This window comes from Felis catus, chromosome F1 (assembly GCF_018350175.1).
Source record: "Felis catus isolate Fca126 chromosome F1, F.catus_Fca126_mat1.0, whole genome shotgun sequence".
Classification (NCBI taxonomy): Eukaryota; Metazoa; Chordata; class Mammalia; order Carnivora; family Felidae; genus Felis; species Felis catus.
In genome coordinates this window covers 4,877,663-4,896,916 of record NC_058384.1, presented here as the reverse complement: position 1 = coordinate 4,896,916, position 19,254 = coordinate 4,877,663, and the positions used below count along the sequence as shown (strand labels likewise).

The following is a 19,254-nucleotide window of genomic DNA, read 5'->3' as shown; positions in this document are numbered from 1 at the left end:
TGAAATAGGTAATGGAGATTAAGAGTACATTTATTATGATGAGCACCGAGTGATATATGGAACTGTTGAATCGCTATATTGTACACCTGAAACTAATATAACATTGTATGTCGACTGTACTGGAATTAAAAAAAAAATCTCCCTCCCGTGTACCCCTGTGTTTTTCAAACTGCTGCTTCTATGGTGTATGTCAGAGGGGCTGTTTGTTGTGGTGTCTCCTTAAGGGGGAAGACCCAGCTTCCTCTTGCCCTCTGGCTCTCCTAGAGCCAAGCCTGCTGATTTTTAAAGTGCCAGGTATTAAGCCCCACTGATTGTAAGAACTTTCGAAGTTAGGCCTCTCTGGCTTTCAAAGCCAGATATTGGGGGGTGGGGGGTGGGGGAGGGGTTGTCTTCCCTGTGTGAGTCCCTTGGGCCTGGGTACCTGGCATGGGGTCTTCTCCTCTTCCCTCTCTGTGTCCCCAGCATCCCTCCCTCCCCTGGACAGTCTCGGACAGTCCTGCATGTCTGTTAGGCTCCCAGCTGTATCTCTGCCCCTTCCCCCCTTCTTTGATGTAGCCTTTTTTCTACATTTAGCTGTGGAGAATCTGTGCTGCCAGTGTTTGAGTCATTTTCTGGATTATATACAACTGACGTGGGTGTTACCAATTTGTATTCATGGGATGAGAGGTGAGCCCAGGATTCTCATACCAAAATCTTCTGCCTTAGCTCCGCTCTTTGAGAATTCTCGGCCTACTGCTGGAGTTCAGTTTTCTGGGTCTGTTAGGTCATTGTTACTCGTCCCTCTGCTTTCCAGCTTCCAAAATTTTATTGCTGTTGTATGCTCTCCTAGTCTACCTGTCTAAGGTTTGTGATTGTTTAAAAAATATATTCCTTTACTGCAATTTTAACGAGGTTCGAGAGGGACTGAAGTTACATGCGTGTGTGCACTTTGCCTTCTTAACCCAGACTTCCACTGATACTTGATTAGTCATTCAGCAGAAAGCAGCAGTAATAATCCAGAGAAAATGAAAATAAATCTAAATGAGATATCCTTAAATAATCTTTGAAAAAGAGGTTTGCTAAATGTGAGAATTAGAACACTGAGCAATTATAGCATGTATGATGTAATACACACTTTAGATTGTATTAAGGAAGCGTGTTTAAATATTAAAGGTAACTACAAAAAGAATGGAAGTTGAACGTATCACTTCCAAATTGATAAAGAGGATAAACGAATTCAAGGGCGTCTCAGTCAGTCCAAAGAATGTGGAAAATAACTAAAAAAGAAGCATAGAAAAATCAGGGTGCATAGAAAGCACAAGATAAGGATATTAGCAATCATAATAAATGCAGCTGGACGAAACTCACAAGGTAGAAAACAGAGATCGTGAAATTGGACTTTACAAAGATCCACCTTACACTGTACCAACAAATTCTGCCTTCAGATGATACACTGACCCCTTCTTACCACTTCTATACCCATCACCTTGGTCCAAGCCACTGTCCCAATCTCCCTGAACAACCATGGCAGCCTTTGAACTCTCTGCTCCCGCGCTTCGTCCCCTGCTGTCTACTCTTCACACTACAGTCAGGAAGGATGATGTTAACAAGGTTAGGTCAGTCAGAGTGCTCCACTCTCTGCTCAGAACCCCTCTTCTGAGGTCCCCAAGTCACTTAGGAAAAAAGTCCAAAGTACTTTTCTTAGCACAGCTTACAAGGCCCTAAGGGAGCAGGTCTGTCACTTCCTGCCATTGTCCTTGGTCACATGCTGGCTTCCTTGCTGTTTTCGACTATGTCCTACATGCTTCTATTCAAGGTCTTTGTTCTTGCTCTCACCCCTACTCTGGGGTGCTCTTCTTCCAAGTACCCACAGCACTTAGAGACCTTATGTTTTAGATCTGGACCAGAGTGAGTCCTAATGTGGCAAGAAAGAAAGCATCTCGCAGATGATGCTGCCATCCTGAACTGCCCCATGTCTTACCTGTGCCTTGTGAATCTCTGTCCTTGGAAGTTTGATACTAGGTAAGATCTCGGATTCTGGTGAATCTGACTTGATGATACAAGCCTTTGTGTTTTGTCAGTGGTATTCAACACGATCTGAAGTTCTCTATTTTTGTGTCTGTCTCTCGCGTTTGTGATAGAAACTCCTTGAAGGCGCAAAGCTTATGCCTCGTACACCATTGCATCCTTAGCATGTAGAACAAAGCCCGACGTGTACTGGTTCAAGAAACTGCTCTCCTGTTTGCTGTGGGCCTGAGCAGTAGTCTGGTTGTAATTGTGTTTCTGACACCTTCTCTTCTGCCTCTAATACTTTCTAGACTCTACTTGTAAGACCTATTATCAGAATAGTAGCAAATGTGGAGATTAGGCTTACAAAGCACCGCAGAGGTACTTACTATAGGTCTGATTCATGTGCTCAAAAATTCCAAGTTTACGGGAAGTAAAAGTAATGAAAAACTCCTGGGAACGGGTCATCGTTCATTCGACAAATAATTATCAAGCATTTACTACGTGCCGGGTGTCAGGCATACAGAGACACAAGACAACTGAAGAAACCCCATCCTAATTGGGCTCGGGATAGTTTCAAACCATTTAAATTTGTGAACATCGAAAATGTAAATACATAGGCATTAAAATATTCGAGATTGTATTCAGTCCTCTTCATTTTGCTAAATGAAGAAACTCACCCATAAATGAATGTTCGGTGCATTTTCTGTGGTCAGTGATTTAATGTTAAATTAATAGTGGTGAGAAGCCTTTATGATGTCAATGTGTCACATATTCCCTAGTAACCAGTTACAACAATGTAATGATTCTACTGAGTCATTTCCTGCATTTTTCATCTTGGCTGAAAAATACCTGACCATACCAGACGTACCACAAGCCCCAGAGGTCCCAAATCACGGTTTCTCATTATTTTTAATTGGTTAAGTATCCTCAGAAATATTTTCTTTGAAACTTCAGAAATGGCTGTCTCGTTAGTAGAGTAAAATCTGCATAATCCACAAAAATTCCAGTGGGGATTTCCATCAGCCTGGACCTTAACTACATCATTCTCGTTTCCAGATGAGCCCTGAGATGTCACATCGTTCGGGATCCAGCTGTGTCAGAGATTGGGAACGGGTGGGAATAATTATGTTCTGATTTTGAAGTAGCTGGTGACGTGAAATATTGTTATCTGTTATTTTCCCTCAACACCTTGGCATTGGAGGAGGTGGGAGAAAGAAGTAGATCTGCTCTCATTTGTGCTAATGTTAGATGCCGGAGGTAAAGATTTGTAGACCGAGAGGTACTTCGGAGATTATCTAGAAATGGCTACCAGCCATGATTTCTGAATGAAAATAGGTAAATGGCGGTGGGGGAGGGGAGTGGGGTGTCGAGAGGATTGTGTTGCACAAAGAATACACTGAGATTATCACTTATCTGTAGCTAGAAGAACAACAGTAAATGCTACGAAAGCAGCGGTCAACAGCAGGAAACAAAACCCAGAGAAATCGGTCAGTAAGTGTCGTTTTCCGTCTCTTACACAAATATGTAATATAAATAAATACCTTTCATAATTTTATATAAACCAACCATAACAAGAGACTAATACAAGTTTTTATTTCAATGTTTATTGTGATAAAATAAGTAATACATTATAGAAAATTTTTAAAGAAATAGAGGAAAATCCTTTCCAATAATCCATCACCATAATATAATCATTGTAATATTGTAGCGCACTTCCTTCCATATTATTTTCGTATGCCTGTTTTTAACATGACTGTATTCTTGTAGTACTGTTAGTTTAGCTGGAACCCCTTAACGCCTCCCCCCCTACAAGAGGATAAAATGGGGAAATTGATAGCCATTGATGCCTGCATAACCTCAAGTTCTAGAAACACTCAGTTGGAAGGGAACGTCATGATCTGGCTTAGCTACCTGACGATTCTTAGCATCTCTGATGGTTGGTTCATTCCAACTTTTTTTGGATACTTACCTTAATAAATAATTTATAACCCAAACACATATCCTGATTTTTGTACAATAGTCTCTGGACTGTTTTGGAGTAAACAAATTTTCTTAAGTGGGTGGCTTTTTATTATATTTTTTTAAATGTTTATTTTTGAGAGAGAGACAGAGACAGAGAATGAGCAGGGGAAGGGCAAAGAGAGAGGGAGACAAAGAATCTGAAGCAGGCTCCAGGCTCTGAGCTGTCAGCACAGAGTGAGACATGAGACTCAACCTCGTGAGCCGCGAGATCATGACCTGAGCCGAAGTCGAACGCTCAACCGGCTGAGCCACCCAGGAGCCCCTAAAGTAGGCGGCTTTAAGATTTTTCATTCGTAAAGATTTTTGGCAAATGCCAATGAATTTTTGTTAATAAAATATTCCGTCCAAGGTAGAGAAATACTTTCTAAATTGTACTTTTTTCTTTTTTTGCTTTGAGTCATGATTTGTATCAGAATTTGGGTATGTGATATTTGGAGCCTAACTTGAAATATCTCATGGTTTTTGTTTTTATTTTTTAACCACAAAGAGTTAAAAAATGGTACATATATCTTCTTTGGTGACCTGGAACTAGGTGAAATGTAGGTGCCTTATAAACCATATTAACTACTGATATTATCTTGCTTTTGTGAAGCATGAAATCGTTCAATTTATTGACTGAGCGTTGTGTCACTGGGGAGAAATGAATTTTCACTGTGTGTTTTATTGCACCTACTCAGTGAGTTCAGCATTAAAATAAATAATGCTTTAATGAGAAAAGGGATGGCCTGATGATTTCACTGTGGGAATAAAGATGATTTCACTCTGGGGGCAGAGAACTCTGGGCTGTGGTCCCATCAAAGCACCTGACCGAATTATGGACAAGGTGGGCACTTCACCTCCCTGTGTCCGACTTTCTGCAGGAGCAAAATACATGAAGACAATTGACTTTGGCCAAAGTGGAGTGAGAAACCGTATTTGCCTCATGCTTCGAGACTGAGATACATGGCGATGTTTATAAAAATCCCACACCATCCATATTTACTGAGACTTCTTCATGCCGGGGAGAGGGTGCAGAGAGACTGGGGTGTCTGCAGGTGTGGTGGTAGTGGGGGGATCTTCCTACAAAGGGGTTTATTACGTCTTCATTCACAAATGCTGCCCAGGCCGCTTGCCAGTTGTGACCTCCTTTTCCGTACATTAGCCCTCCTCGTAGCTGAAACCAACCAGATTGTACCGGACTTTGCCTCATCCCTGTCGGTGGTAACATGATGTATTTGTTTGCTTTCTTTTTGTCTTTTGAAGAGGAGGGACGTGTTTGGTGGCTGGCTGTTACTCTCCCCCTGTCCTGCCAGTCAGCCCACAGAGGCACAGAGGGAGACAGCAGAGGGGGAGCGCACGCCCTGTCCTCTAGGCGGGGGCCGGGGCTGGGCACAAGGCACTAGGTATGCCTAGCAATGGAGTACGTTCTCACCACACACCCTGTGGCATCTACAGGTGGAAGGCAGGACCAAACTCCCGTATGAACAAGTTAGGTCTGTTTGGTGGGGCCGGGAGGGGGTGCTTGAGATTTCAGCACCAGACATGGATTCTTTTAGAAGATGTCATTGCACGATACAGAACCAGATGTGCGCGCCCTCTTGATAGAAATCATCATACTCATAACAAGAGACTCACGGTTGGGGCGCCTGGGTGGCTCAGTCGGTTGGGCGTCCGACTCTTGGTTTCGGCTCAGGTCACGATCTCCTGGTTCGTGGGTTCGAGCCCTGCAGTGGGCTCTGCACTGACCTTGCAGAGCTTGCTGGGGATTCTCTCTCTCTCCCTCTGTCTCTGCCCCCCCCTTCAATAAATAAATTAATTTAATTAAATTAAAAAAAAAGAGAGGTTCACAGTTCACAGAACACCTCATATCATCTCATGTAAACTTCACAGCAGCTGTGTGAGATAAACCGGCCACTTGCCCTGTTACAGGTGAGGATGCAAAGGGGTATGTTGGTCAGAATATTTTAAGCTATCCTTGGTCTAACATGGTGAATATGTTGATATTTTTCCGTGAGAAAGGCAACATCTATTTTTTAAAGAAACTTCCCAATACAAAGAGAAGTGTTTTCCCAGTATGGTTGAATGAAGAAATGGCAATGAATTCCTAGTTTTTCCCAACATGTCTGCTGTAACATGGGAGTCCTTCTTGAGTTCACTTCATTATAAGTCAGGTTATTGATTTAAATTTTTTTATGTTTATTTATTTCTGAGACAGAGAGAGACAGAGCATGAGCAGAGGAGGGGCAGAGAGAGAGGGAGACACAGAATCCAAAGCAGGCTCCAGGCTCTGAGCTGTCAGCACAGAGCCCCAAGCAGGGCTGGAACCCAGGGACTGTGAGATCATGACCTGAGCCAAAGTCGGATGCTTCACCACCTGAGCCACCTGGGGGCCCCATAAGTCAGTTAATTGAGTTTTCTCTTGGAGAAAGTAGGTCTGGGCTGTGTTATTTTCTCCATATCAGCTCTGTAAAAGCAGTTCTGAATTTCGAACGCCTGCTTTGTTAATTTCCAGTTGGTAAGTACAGGAACTTAAGCTTGATAGGGATTCAAAGTCTTTGGGTTACAATGTATCATGCATACTTAGAATGTGTGTGTGTGTGTGTGTGTGTGTGTGTGTGTGTGTGTGTGTGTGTGTGTGTTTGGTAGGGTTACTGTGACAGAGTACCACAAACAGTAACTTAGACGACGGGAATTTATTATCTGACAGCCCTGCGGGCTAGACGTACAAAGTCAAGGCATGGGCTGGGTTGTTTCCTTCTGGTCTGTGAGGGAAGGATCTATTCCAGGCCTTTCTCTGTGGCTTGGAGATAGCGGTTTTCAGGTTCGCATGGCATTCTCCCTGTGTGCATGTTTTTCTGTTTAAATTTCCCCTTTTTATAAGGACACCGGTCATTTTAACTTGATCACCTCTGTAAATACCCTCTCTCCACATAAATCACATTCTGAGGTATGGGCATTAGGACTCCAACATAGGAATTTGGGGAGGACACAACTCAACCCACAAGTCATTCTCTCTGTCTCTCTCTATACCTGTGGATATATCCTCCTTCTACACCTCCCCCCACATGTATATAATTTGATATTTGATACATTTCTATTAAATCTTTTTTTAATGTTTTTATTTATTTTTCAGAGAGAGAGAGAGACAGACAGAGCATGAGCAGGGGAGGGGCAGAGAGAGAGGGAGACACAGAATCTAAAGCAGGCTCCGGGCTCTGAGCTGTCAGCACAGAGTCTGACGCAGGGCTTGAAACACAAACTGTGAGATCATGACCTGAGCCGAAGTCGGATGCTTAATCAACTGAGCCACCCAAGCACCCCTGTTTCTATTAAATCTTAATGACGTTTTAGTATGTGGGTCTAAATAACCATTGAGCCATTATCGCATAACATTTCTAGAACATAGTATTTTTGTCCTATCTTACTTGTGGCCTCATTAACTAGCGTGTCCTACACCAGAAATAACAGAACCACATCTTAGCCTTCCCTCTCCCCATTCGTATTTCCAGATTCCTCCCTTCTCTTCTGGTTTCTTCTTTATGATAGAAAAATATACCATATTTTCAAAATGACTTTCAGGGGCACCTGGGGTGGCTCTGTCGGTTGATCATCCAACTTTGGCTCAGGTCATGATCTCACGGTTCTTGAGTTCGAGCCCCATCCCCTTCTCTCTTCGCCCTTCCTCCACTCATTCTCTCTCTCTCTCTCTCTCTCTCTCTCTCTCTCTCTCTCTCTCTCTCAAAAATAAATACACATTTAAAAAATTAAAAACAAATAAAAATGACTTTTAGAAAAATGAATGGAATCCAAATAAAGCATAGAGTTTACTGAATACTGACGTATTAATATCACTTCATTAATTGTGACAATGAGCCAACTAGGATTGTGCCATGGAAATGGAAGGATTAACAATAGGGGAAAATGGGTGGGGGGATATGGGAACCGTGTAGTCTCTTCACAGCTTTGCTCTAAATCTAAAACTATTCTAAAATTAAAAAGTTGTTTTAAATGCTAAAAAACCTTCTCTAATACAAAATAGTTTTTAGTCCAAAACAGTTTATTAATACTATGTATTAAGAATTATCAGGGGCGCCTGGGTGGCTCAGTCGGTTAAGCGTCCGACTTCAGCTCAGGTCACGATCTCGCGGTCCGTGAGTTCGAGCCCCGCGTCAGGCTCTGGGCTGATGGCTTAGAGCCTGGAGCCTGTTTCCGATTCTGTGTCTCCCTCTCTCTCTGCCCCTCCCCCGTTCATGCTCTGTCTCTCTCTGTCCCAAAAATAAATAGTTGAAAAAAAAAAAGAATTATCATATAATTGGGGTACCCGAGTGGCTCAGTCAGTTGAGCGTCCGACTTCGCTTAGGTCATGATCCCCCTGTTCGTGGGTTCGAGTCCCGCGTCGGGCTCTGTGCTGGCAGCTCGGAGCCTGGAACCCGCTTTGGATTCTGTGTCTCCCCCTCTCTCCACCCCTCCCTTGCTTGTGCTCTGTCTCTCTCTCTCTCAAAAATAAATAAAACATTAAAAAAAAGAATTATTTAGTTGCATCGTTTTTATGCCGTTGCTTCTGCATCTTTGTGTACAAAAGAATGGATGAGATGTGGCCTCTAGAGGACAGTGTTGGGTCATAGAAAGATTTTCACATTCTGCCCAAGTTGAAGGTGGACTTCTTTATTTTTCTTCTTACTTTTTAACCGTAAGTCCTCTGTTTATTCATTATCTGTCTTAAAAGAAAAAATGTATGCATCTCCTGCCATGCTGGTTCGCTGGAGATCTGCTTTAACTTGCTGTTTTTGTGCAGTTTTGGCTCTCACAGATAGATCGGACCAGAATGATTGCAGTTTTCGCCCCAGCGTTGCGAGCCCCCAGGGGGATCATGGAAATCATGTGGGAGCCAGGAGAGCCTTACTGGGCACATGCTATGTGTTGTGAATTCTCACGTGGTGGACAGAGTGAGCTATAGAGCTGAGCTTTGGAGAACCTCCAGACCATTTGTAGATTGATGAGGATGCTCATAAAATATAGAGGAGTTTTGATCTTTCAAGGTCGAGACTGTTTGCTCCACGGTGATTTATTTGTGGGGGATGCAGAGAGAGGGAGGCAAGCCATTGATCGCCCTGGCTTCTGGAGCAAATTGGTAAAGTGATCATCATAGAAACCCGCCATTTTAATTTAAAAATTATCCCTCCAAAGGTAGTCTCATGAGATCGACATTTGATTTTTAAGAGGCTCCCGGGGTTGGGAGTCACAGTGCTACTCAAGCACATTGGAGCCAGATGAACATTAATTTGCAAAATCTCGGCTTGTACCGAGAGGCAGCTGCTGAGGTAATTGTTCGCGTATTGACGGGCTCAGAGAGTCCGGAGTATCATTGTGTCATGAGATGGGTGACATTTTCTGTTGATAGTGGAGTCCGAGGGCTCCGCTCATACCAGGTGACCCTCTGAGCTTCTAGTATAAACATTAGAAAATAGTTGTCATCGGGACCACAGTGTGTTCCACTTAGCAGCAACCTATAGATTTCTTATTTTTTGTTCAAAGAATGAATCTGTTAAAAGGTCCTGTGTTGAATTGGGATCTGTGAGCCTTTTAATAGGACTTTTGAAAAGGAGTGGAAAATTTACAGCTCCTCGTAAATAGCCTGACATGAAAGTTAAGATCAATTGTGTTTTGTTCGGCCACACCGTTGACGTTGAACCTGTGGCTGGGAGTCTCTCATTCTCATTTAACAGTGCCAGGTACCCAAATTTCTCTTCCTCAGGTGTAGTGTTTTATTTAGCAGTGGTATAACAAAGTTCCATTAACCATGTGGGCATTTAGTAAATATTATGGTGATTTGATATGTACTCTGGTCCTTGAGACATGATTGGTCCCCTAATCGGGGCCCTTCTCTGGTGTTCCTCATCACAGGGGAGAGCATCACTGCATCCCGTCTCTGCAAGTCAGAGTCCTTGACTCCTCCCTCTCTTGGTTCTCATCTCTGCCCATAATAGATGCAGCTCTGCCCTATTGCTTTTACTTCTTAAATCTTTCTTGAAACCATCCACTTCTTTGTCATGGCCACCACTCTAGTCCAAGCTCTGTCACAGCTGCTGAGCCCACGGCAGAAGCCGCCTTGCCCCCAACCAGTGTGATCATTTACACACACACACATCTACGAGGCCTTCGGGGATCTCCCGTTGGTCTTAGGATGACAACCAGAGTCACTTTCATGGACGATAAGACCCAGCAAGCTCCGGTTCCTGTCTCTCCCTCCAGCTTCATCTGGAAACGTCCTCCATCTTGCTCCCGAGCACCCCCCCTTCAGCCTCCTGGCTCCCACGGGGTCTTAGCGCATCCTGTTTCCTCTACGTGGAGTCTCGTCTCTGCTGGCTTTGTCTAAGTACCTTCTACTCACCCTTTATAAATCAGCTCCAGTGTGATTTCCTCGTGAGTGCCTTTCCTGATCTGACCTACAACTGCCCTTTGCTCTATGCTCTAATAGACCCATTCTCCTTCACTTCATTATGTTTATAATTAGACACTCAGCTCTGCTGTTTTTTGATTAATATAGGTCTCCACTAATGAATACAAGCTCTACAAGCAGGGACCATACCCAAGTATGCTCATTATCAAATCCCTAGCGCTTGGCACAGTGCTTGGAAAAGGAGTTGCTCAGTACACTTGCTGAAGTAATACATGGCTATTATTTTTTCTTTTTTTTTTTTTTTACATGGCTATTCATTATGGAATGTTTAGGTAGAGGAAGAAGAACCCACTGGATACATTCGATTTGAAAAATTTCTTCCAGTGATGACTGAAATACTCCTGGAAAGAAGGTAAGAAGGTACATGCAGTTGTGGAGGTACTGATTAGAATTATCTTAATTTAAAAACACTTGGCTTTTTCACTTTGTATATTCTTTTTAAAAAAAATTTTTTTATATTTATTTTTGAGAAACAGAGACAAAGCGTGAGCGGGGGAGGGGCAGAGAGAGAAGGAGACACAGAATCTGAAGCAGGCTCCAGGCTCTGAGCAAGAGGTCAACACAGAGCCCGAGGCGGGGCTCGAACCCACGAACTGTGCGATCATGACTTGAGCTGAAGTCAGACGCTCAACTGACTGAGCCACCCAGGCGCCCCTCATTTTGTATATTTATTCAACCAACCAGTGTTTACCCTGGGATAGCTTCCTTCTGACTTTTCACTATACTTTTTTTTTTTATTATTTTTTTAAGTTTATTTATTTATTTTGAGAGAGAAAGAAAAAGGCGGGGGGGGCGGGTGGGGGAAGAGAGAGAGAGAGAGAGAGAGAGAGTGAGACAAGTAGGGGAGGACCAGAGAGAGAGGGAGGGAGAGAGAATCCCAAGCAGGCTCGGCACTGACAGCATGGAGCCCGACGCAGGCCTCGAACTCACAAACCGTGAGATCATGACCTGAGCCGAAGCCAAGAGCTGGACACTTGACTGACTGATCCATCCAGGCGCCCCAGTCACTGCGTTCTGAACGGCCATTTGGCATATGCTTAGAAATATCAACCATGTTTATACTAATCTGATAAGCAAAGTGTGATTACAGAGGCAAAAGGCTACCAAAAGCATAAACTAACAACAGATTTATTATCTTCTGTTTTGAATCATCACTGAGACTTAACCCTAATTACTCTTCTCAAGACCGTGTAGCGTTAGCTTACCCCAGTTGGTTGACTGTAGAAATTTTATTTCCTGAGAAGTGGATTTTCATCATGATGAGAAAGATGAATAGATAACATCGCGTGATTCTAAACTAAATATTTTCTTTGGGTGTGAAGCCCTTTCGACTTTCATATCTCGAAATCCAAAACTGTTTCAGTGCGGGAAGTACTATTATCCTTGTATATGAGCAGCTGCTATTTTGTTCTATGTGATCGTTTATTGTGTAGAGACTGAGCTAAATACTGTGACATTTGCTCCCTTTACTGCATAATTAGATACAGACCAATTCCGGAGGATATCCTTCTTCGAGCGTTTGAGGTGTGTAAGCTCCAGATTTTATATGTATTTATGTGAAAAATGCATCATATAGAATGTATTCGCCAAACCAAACATACGATATCTGCCTTTTCTTTTAGGTATTAGATCCATCTAAACGTGGGTTTCTTTTGAAGGAAGAACTGATCAAATACATGACTGAAGAAGGTAAGAGTGATTTATTACTTCTTTTTAAACTGTGACTTATTTAAGTGATTAATAATTTAACAACAATTATGGAAAAATTCTAGGGGATGCTTTTATTATTAAAAAGTTTTTAATGTTTATTTTTGAGAGAGAGAGAGAGAGAGAGAGAGAGAGAGAATGTGTGAGCAGGGGAGGGGCAGAGAGAGAGGGAGACCCAGAATCCGAAGCAGGCTCCAAGCTCTGAGCTGTCAGCACAGAGCCCGACGCGGGGCTCGAACCCACGAACCGCGAGATCACGACCTGAGCCAAAGTCGGATGCTCAACTGACTGAGTCATCCAGGCACCCCTAGGAGATGCTTTTAAATCAATCATTCTGGTTCAAAGAGTTATTGACTACTGTTATTTTGGTTTTGGAATGGGTTCTGTTTTGTGGGGGTAAGAGGACAAAGGGTGGGTTAAGGGGAGAGTGATAGTTGCTGTATAGGATTTTGTAACGTATAATGAAACTTCTACAAATTGAAGGCACTCCATTCGCTTAGAGTATTTTCAGAATAAAAGCTACGCCCTTGGAAAACATGAACTATCAACTATAAATCAGTGCCTGTGACTAGATTGAAGATTTGAATTAGGTTATGGTAAAATTCCTTTTCAAAGAGCTTTTCAGTTGATGAACTTACAGATAATACAGACTCAGTTGAATAGAATTCACACGGAAACTTCCAGTTCTTTATGCTGGCGGCGTTCTGTATTTGCTTTGACCTTGACCTACACATGCCCGGTTACCCATAACACTGTTTTCTTGAGGCACTCTCTCTGCTCAGGCGGATGTGTAAGTTCGTCTTCCTTGGACTTCTGTGGCCTGATGGTCACTCTCCTGAAACCGTGCCCATCTGGGTCACGTTCCTTCCTCCCGTATGAGGTTAGGGTTCTGTCTCCTTTGTTCCGTTCGCTGGTTTGCGGGTTGAGTCCCGCATGATGCACAGTTGCCATCACTAGAGACAGAACCAAAAGTGCAAGTGACTGTGAGGACTGGAGACCAAGATTGTCCACCGGCACAGCTGGTTGGGCCACGCTGACCTGACCCACCACGAGGTGAGGCTACGGGCAACGAGGACAAGAATGACTTGGCTGTCACGGCTGCCACCAAGCACTCTTGTGACACTGTAACAAATATCTTCAAAAAGAATTATTTTTAATGTTTATCTATCTTTGAGAGAGAGAGAGACAGAGCACGAGCAGGGGAGAGGCAGGGAGAGAGGCAGACACGGAATCTGAAGCAGGTTCCAGGCCCTGAGCCGTCAGCACAGAGCCCGACGGGAGATCTGAGCCAAGGTCAGATGCTCAACAGACTGAGCCACCCAGGTGCCCTGAGAGCAAGAGTAAAGTCTTATGCGTTATAGCCCCACCCCCCCCACCCCCCCACCACAGTAAGTCTCAACAAATGTGGGTTGAATTATTAAAGGAATGAGCAGGGGCGCCTGGGTGGCTCAGTGGGTTAAGCAACTGACTTGGGCTCGGGTCATGATCTCACGGTTGGTGAGTTCGAGCCCCGTGTCGGGCTCTGTGCGGATGGCTCGGAGCCTGGAGCCCGCTTCGGATTCTGTGTCTCCCCCTCTCTCTACCCCTCCCCTGCTTATGCTCTGTGTCTCTCTGTCTCTCCATAATAAATAAACATTTAAAAAAAATAAAAAATAAAAAATAAATGAATGAGCCGATGAAAGAAGGATTCGTGAAGGGGCACGATAGAGAGAGATAGGTACTGACAACATAGTGTGAACAGAGGTGGGGAGGCGGAAGTGAGCGTGATATCTCCGTATCACGGAGACTGTGAGTGGAGAGCGCCTGGGGGCCTTGCTGGCCAACAGCAGGAGACAACCCTGGGTAGATCTGTGGGCTAGCCTGTTGAGGCCTGGGCTCAGGGCTCGGGACTCACCCTGTGGGCACCACAGGAGCATCGCGGGGTGTTGAGCGGATGGTCCTTACGGGGCAGGAGGGATTGTTGGAAGGCCAGTCTGGTGCTGGCGGTTTGTTGGACGAGTAAGAGACCGGTCAGGAGGCTACCGCGGCTTTGGGAAGGTGCCCTAGCGAGGTTAGTCTGGAGCCAGCAGGCAGAATGGAAAGGAGAAATGGGTACAGGGGGCCCCCCAGGTGGCTCAGTCGGTTAAGAGTCCGACTTCCACTCAGGTCATGATCTCACGGTTCTTGAGTTCGAGCCCCGCGTTGGGTTCTGTGCTGTCATCACAGAGCCCGCTTCGGATCTTCTGTGTCGTCTCTCTGCCCCTCCCCCACTCACGGGCACTCTCTCTCTCTCTCTCTCAAAAATAAATAAACTGAAAAAAAAGAGAGAGGTACAGTAGGCCTGTTTACAGCAGGATCCGTGGGTCTCGATGAGTAACAGCACGTAGGGAACAAAGGTGGGAGCGGAGGCAGGAGTAACAGGGCCTTGACTCGGATGATGGGTGTCACGGGAATGCTGTTGACTGACACCGAGATATCAGAAGCAGACTGCCTCGGACACAGAGATAAGGGGATGTTTCACAACATCCACAGACTATTAGGTTGGGAAGATGCATTCTGGCTGCCCGGGATGTCATACGAAACACATGATAAGCCGCAGCGAACCAAATTCCTGAAAGACGTCCAGGCGTGTGATGGTGTCAGACAGTATTTAGCAGCAGGGAAGGTCTCCAAAACTTTGTTTCAACAAATACATGTTGCCACCTGTGTGCCAGAATGTTCTAAGTGTTAGTTAGATAATAACATGTTGAGTCCTCGTAACAACCGCATTAGATGGCTGCCGTGATTATCTTCTCCATTTTGCAGGGAGGAAAACTGAGACACAGAGAGCTTAAGTGATTCGCCCAGGATCTTAAAGTTAATGAGACAGCTAAGCATTTGAACCCAGGTAGTCTGCCTCCCAAGATTGTGCTTTAAAAAAAAAAAATGTTTATTTATTCATTGAGAGACAGAGAGAGAGAGAGAGAGAGAGAGAGAGAGAGAGAGAGAGAGAATCCCAAGCAGGCTGCACGCTGTCAGCATAGAGCCTGATGCAGGGCATGATCTCACATGAGATCATGACCTGAACTGAAATCAAGAGTCAGACGCTTAACCGACTGAGCCACCCAGGCGCCCCCGCAAGATTGTGCTTTTAATCATTAAGCTATTCCGTTCCTGTCTTTCATCAAACACTGTGTACCTCCTTCCTTGCCCACGGAAGCGGTGTGACTGCCTTCTGGATTGTACTGTGAGCAGCGCCGTGTTCTGAGCGGTCGAGTGTAGTCCTCAAGGTCATGGACCTGGACTACGGCATCCAGATCCCAGCTCTGCCACTCATTGCCCGGGGCGGGTGGCCTCGTGTCTCTGTGTGCCGGTTCCTCTTCTGTAAGTGGGGCAGCCATCCTTTCATCTTGTGAGGCGCTTGGGAGGTTAACTTCGTGCGTCTCAACACGTGGTTGTTACCAGTGCTCTGTGCAGGACCTCCACGGTGCCCGTCGGAGTTCATTGGCAGTGGAGTTTCCATTTAATCAGGTATAAGAAAGATGTTAGGCTGTGTAAACGTTCTGTCTTTTCTCAGGATGTAAGTACGGTTTCGAGAACTCGACACATTGCCCTTGTTTGCTAATCTGTTATCATTGTCCTCACGATCCCCACTTGAATGATTTCTGTGGTTTTAGCTGAATTCCGACCTGGAAAACATCGTGTGTCGTGGCAGGTGAAAAACTCGGAACATAAGCGATCCTCAGGCCTTAGTAACTCACCGGCTCAGAGAAGCGTCTTTTGGGGGACAGTGGCGATTTGGACGTTTCTGTATTTTTGCTTAATATCAGGACAAAGTTCTTAAGTAGTTGGCAACCTTTCCGGCATTCCTCCCGGGTTTGCTTCTCATCTTGGTGGCATCAGGGTCCAAGATGACCCTCAGCTGTTACCTGGATCCAGCAAAATCCACAGATCTTCTGTGCAGCTTCTGGTTTCGTATGACAGCAGCGCTGGGCCAGACTATAACAGAGAGGACCGTTTTGACCCGGAGGATGAGTGGCATCTGTCCGTGGGTTCAGCTGGCATCACGAAGCTGGCCGAGCTGGTCAGGGAGTATTCAGAGACTTCACGTCCCTGTCAGCGGCTCTTCAGCAATTTTGCATCGAGACCGTTTAATCCCTTCGTCACAGCCTTGCTCAATATAATGATTAGACTCCCTAGAAAAGTGAGCCTTCGGGTGAAGGCAATTCCAATAGTTTTAATTTAAATAAATAAGCAACCTTATTCAGGGGGGTCTTAATGTTCTCCCGCTGCTCTGGCTGGAGTGATCGATGTTATAGGTCGCTTGAGCTATGATGTCTGCAAGGCAGACTAAGTCCCAAGTCGGCCAGGGGTACAACTGCCTGCTCTTTGAGTGTCTGGACGGTCGTGATGTGCTGGCTCCGGGGCCCCAGGGAGAGGAACCAGCGACACGGCGGGGACCTGGGGGGCTCCGTGGCAATTAAGCTGGTCGGCGGAAAGAGAAAGAAAAAGATCAGAGGATCGTAAATGATGAATTTCCCTTCTTGTCCTTCCCAGGTGAGCCTTTCTCTCAAGAGGAAATGGAAGAAATGTTGTCTGCTGCAATTGATCCAGAATCGAATTCAGTTCATTACAAGGACTATATAGCAATGATGGTGATAGATGAAAGTTAAGTGCCTTGAAGACTTAATTTCTAACTGAGAGGCTGATTTAAAAAATGGCTTGTCCTTGTGAATTTCGCGTTTCATCTTATAATTCCTGTATACGCTAATTAATGCCCAGTAACAACTATTTCAAGACACTTTGTTCTTTAAAGATGATCATTACGCTGTAAAACACAGATTTATTTGGTGTGGTCTAGCCTTATGGAATGACAAATTGCTAATTATTTTAAAGCTTGTTCTTAAAACGTTTCAACATTATCCGTGGATTGTTGTTAATTTCCCCGCAATAAAACTCAGGTGACCTTCAAATTAATTAAGCTGAAAAAATGAAGAATGACCAGAATGACCCCAGGTTTGGTTGGCATAGAAGGGTCTTGGAATGGGGCAGAGTGAGCACGAACTGAAAATGAGTAGTAGCATGGGGAAAGCCTCAACCGACTAATGCTTTGGCATCTGAACGTGGAAGGGGCGTGATTGGAATAAATATTGATAATTAATGGCTTATGAGTGTCGATTATAAGTCTCATTTGAGATGATATTAACCCAGCTAAAGGAGTTGAGGTAATTGAATGTAGAGAGGAGAAAACTGAATGGAGGGGCGCCCGGGTGGCTCAGTCGGTTAAACGTCCCACTTCGGCTCAGGGCATGATTTTGAGGCTCGCCGGTTCAAGCCCCGTGTCGGGCTCTGTGCGGACGGCTCGAAGCCTGGAGCCCGCTTCGGATTCTGTATCTCCCTCGCTTTCTGCCCCTCCCCACTCTCGCTCTGTCTCTCTCTCTCCCCCTCCCCTGCTCACGCTTTCTCTGTCTCTCAAAAATGAATAAATGTTAAAAAAAATTACAAAAAGAAGACTGAATGGAAATTGATAATGCGAGGAAGTGGCAATTCTCTTCTGTCTTTAGAGTTCTTACCTGTTCACGATAGCTGCCGTGAGGGTATTGTCCTGACTACTGAGTGAGAATATCGAGAAATTCTGTGGTGTGCAGGAGGTACAGCTGTTGAAAGAGCAGAATAAAGTTGTCTGAACACAAGGAATCACATGATGGAGAAAGGCCCAGGAACTTACAAGCAAAGGGGGAAATAAGGCAAAGGAAAATGAATAGTCTCCCATAACCTGTCTAGCCTTTCATATGCATGCATTACACACACAGGGATCTCTCTGTATTTTTTTATTTTTTATTTTTAAAATTTTTATTATTATTTAAAACATTTTTATTATTATTTGAAAAATGTTTATAATTTTTTAAATTTACATCCAAATTAGTTAGCATATAGTGCAACAGTGATTTCAGGAGTAGATTCCTTAGTGCCCCTGACCCATTGAGCCCAGCCCCCCTCCCACAACCCCTCCAGGAACCCTCAGTTTGTTCTCCATATTTAAGAGTCTCTTATGTTTTGTCCCCCTCCCTGTTTTTATATTATTTTTGCTTCCCTTCCCTTATGTTCATCTGTTTTGTCTCTTAAAGTCCTCATATGAGTGAAGCCATATGGTATTTGTCTTTCTCTGACTAATTTCGCTTAGCATAATACCCTCTAGTTCCATCCATGCAAATTTTTATTTTTTTTAATGTTTATTTTTTAGAGAGAGAGAGAGAGAGAGAGAGAGAGAGAGAGAGAATGAGCGGGGGAGGGGCAGAGAGAAAGGGAGACACAGAATCCGAAGCAGGTTCCAGGCTCTGAGCTGTCCACATAGAGCCTGATGCGGGGCTCAAACCGAGATCATGACCTGAGCTGAAGTCAGATGCTTAACTGACCAAACCACCCAGGCACCCCTATTTTTTATTTTTTAATTAATGTTTTTTATCTATTTTTGAGAGAGAGCACGAGCAGGGGAGGGGCGGAGAGAGAGGGAGACAGAGGATCCAAAGCAGGCTCTGCACTGACAGAGTTCGAACCCATGAACCATGAGATCATGACCTGAGCCAAAGTCAGATGCTCAATCGACTGAGGCACTCAGGCGCCCCCCACAGTGATCTCTATTTAAAGATGCTTCACCCCTACGTGTGTACACACACACACACACACACACACACACACACACACACACACACAAACATTTGATGTTGCTTATGATTCTTCCTCTTAGGCATGCAAGAGAGGGGCTGCTACCCAAGAAACTGTCACTATTTGTCCATTCATTCATGAAACATTTACTGAGTATTCTTGGTGTGTTAGGAACTAGAGGGGCAAGGTGGCGCTGTCCCTAACTAATCGAGGTCCCCAACCGATCGAGGTCCCCAACCGATCGAGGTCCCCAACTGATCGAGGTCCCTGTTTAGTGAAGGAGATCTGCAAGTCAGTCAACAACCACATTTCAGGCTGGGGCCCATTCAGGGGGCTATGGAAATGTAAAAGAGGGGTGGCTCACTCAGCCTGGTGGGTGCGTTTCCAGGAGAGGAGAGGGTCTGGTGAGCAGAGAAGGCGTCCCAGAGTAGGTAACACCTGCGGTAAAGACAAGTAGTTTACTGAGCTGGTGG

At 44.7% G+C, this 19,254-nt stretch overlaps 1 protein-coding gene and 1 long non-coding RNA gene across 3 annotated transcripts in view; one reads left to right on the top strand and one right to left on the bottom strand.

Annotated features, from left to right (window-relative positions):
- EFCAB2 (EF-hand calcium binding domain 2) overlaps positions 1 to 17,281 on the top strand; it is a 132,121-nt gene extending 114,840 nt beyond the window's left edge. The window contains exons 1-6 of one of the 2 annotated variants that reach the window (XM_023248049.2): positions 2,740 to 2,905; positions 3,409 to 3,476; positions 10,723 to 10,802; positions 11,932 to 11,974; positions 12,073 to 12,139; positions 16,673 to 17,281. In XM_023248049.2, the coding sequence (XP_023103817.1) occupies positions 2,740 to 2,905; positions 3,409 to 3,476; positions 10,723 to 10,802; positions 11,932 to 11,974; positions 12,073 to 12,139; positions 16,673 to 16,788 (540 nt within the window). In that variant the 3' untranslated portion in view covers positions 16,789 to 17,281. Of the gene's footprint in view, positions 1 to 2,739; positions 2,906 to 3,408; positions 3,477 to 10,722; positions 10,803 to 11,931; positions 11,975 to 12,072; positions 12,140 to 16,672 lie in introns of those variants that run through there. The other variant, XM_023248050.2, reaches the window with a different exon arrangement.
- On the bottom strand, positions 12,842 to 14,308 carry LOC109495523. Its single transcript, XR_002150954.2, has 2 exons — positions 14,052 to 14,308; positions 12,842 to 13,110 (listed from the first exon to the last, which is right to left on the bottom strand). It is a non-coding gene; the product is annotated as an uncharacterized LOC109495523 (long non-coding RNA).
- Positions 17,282 to 19,254: the final 1,973 nt, after the last annotated feature.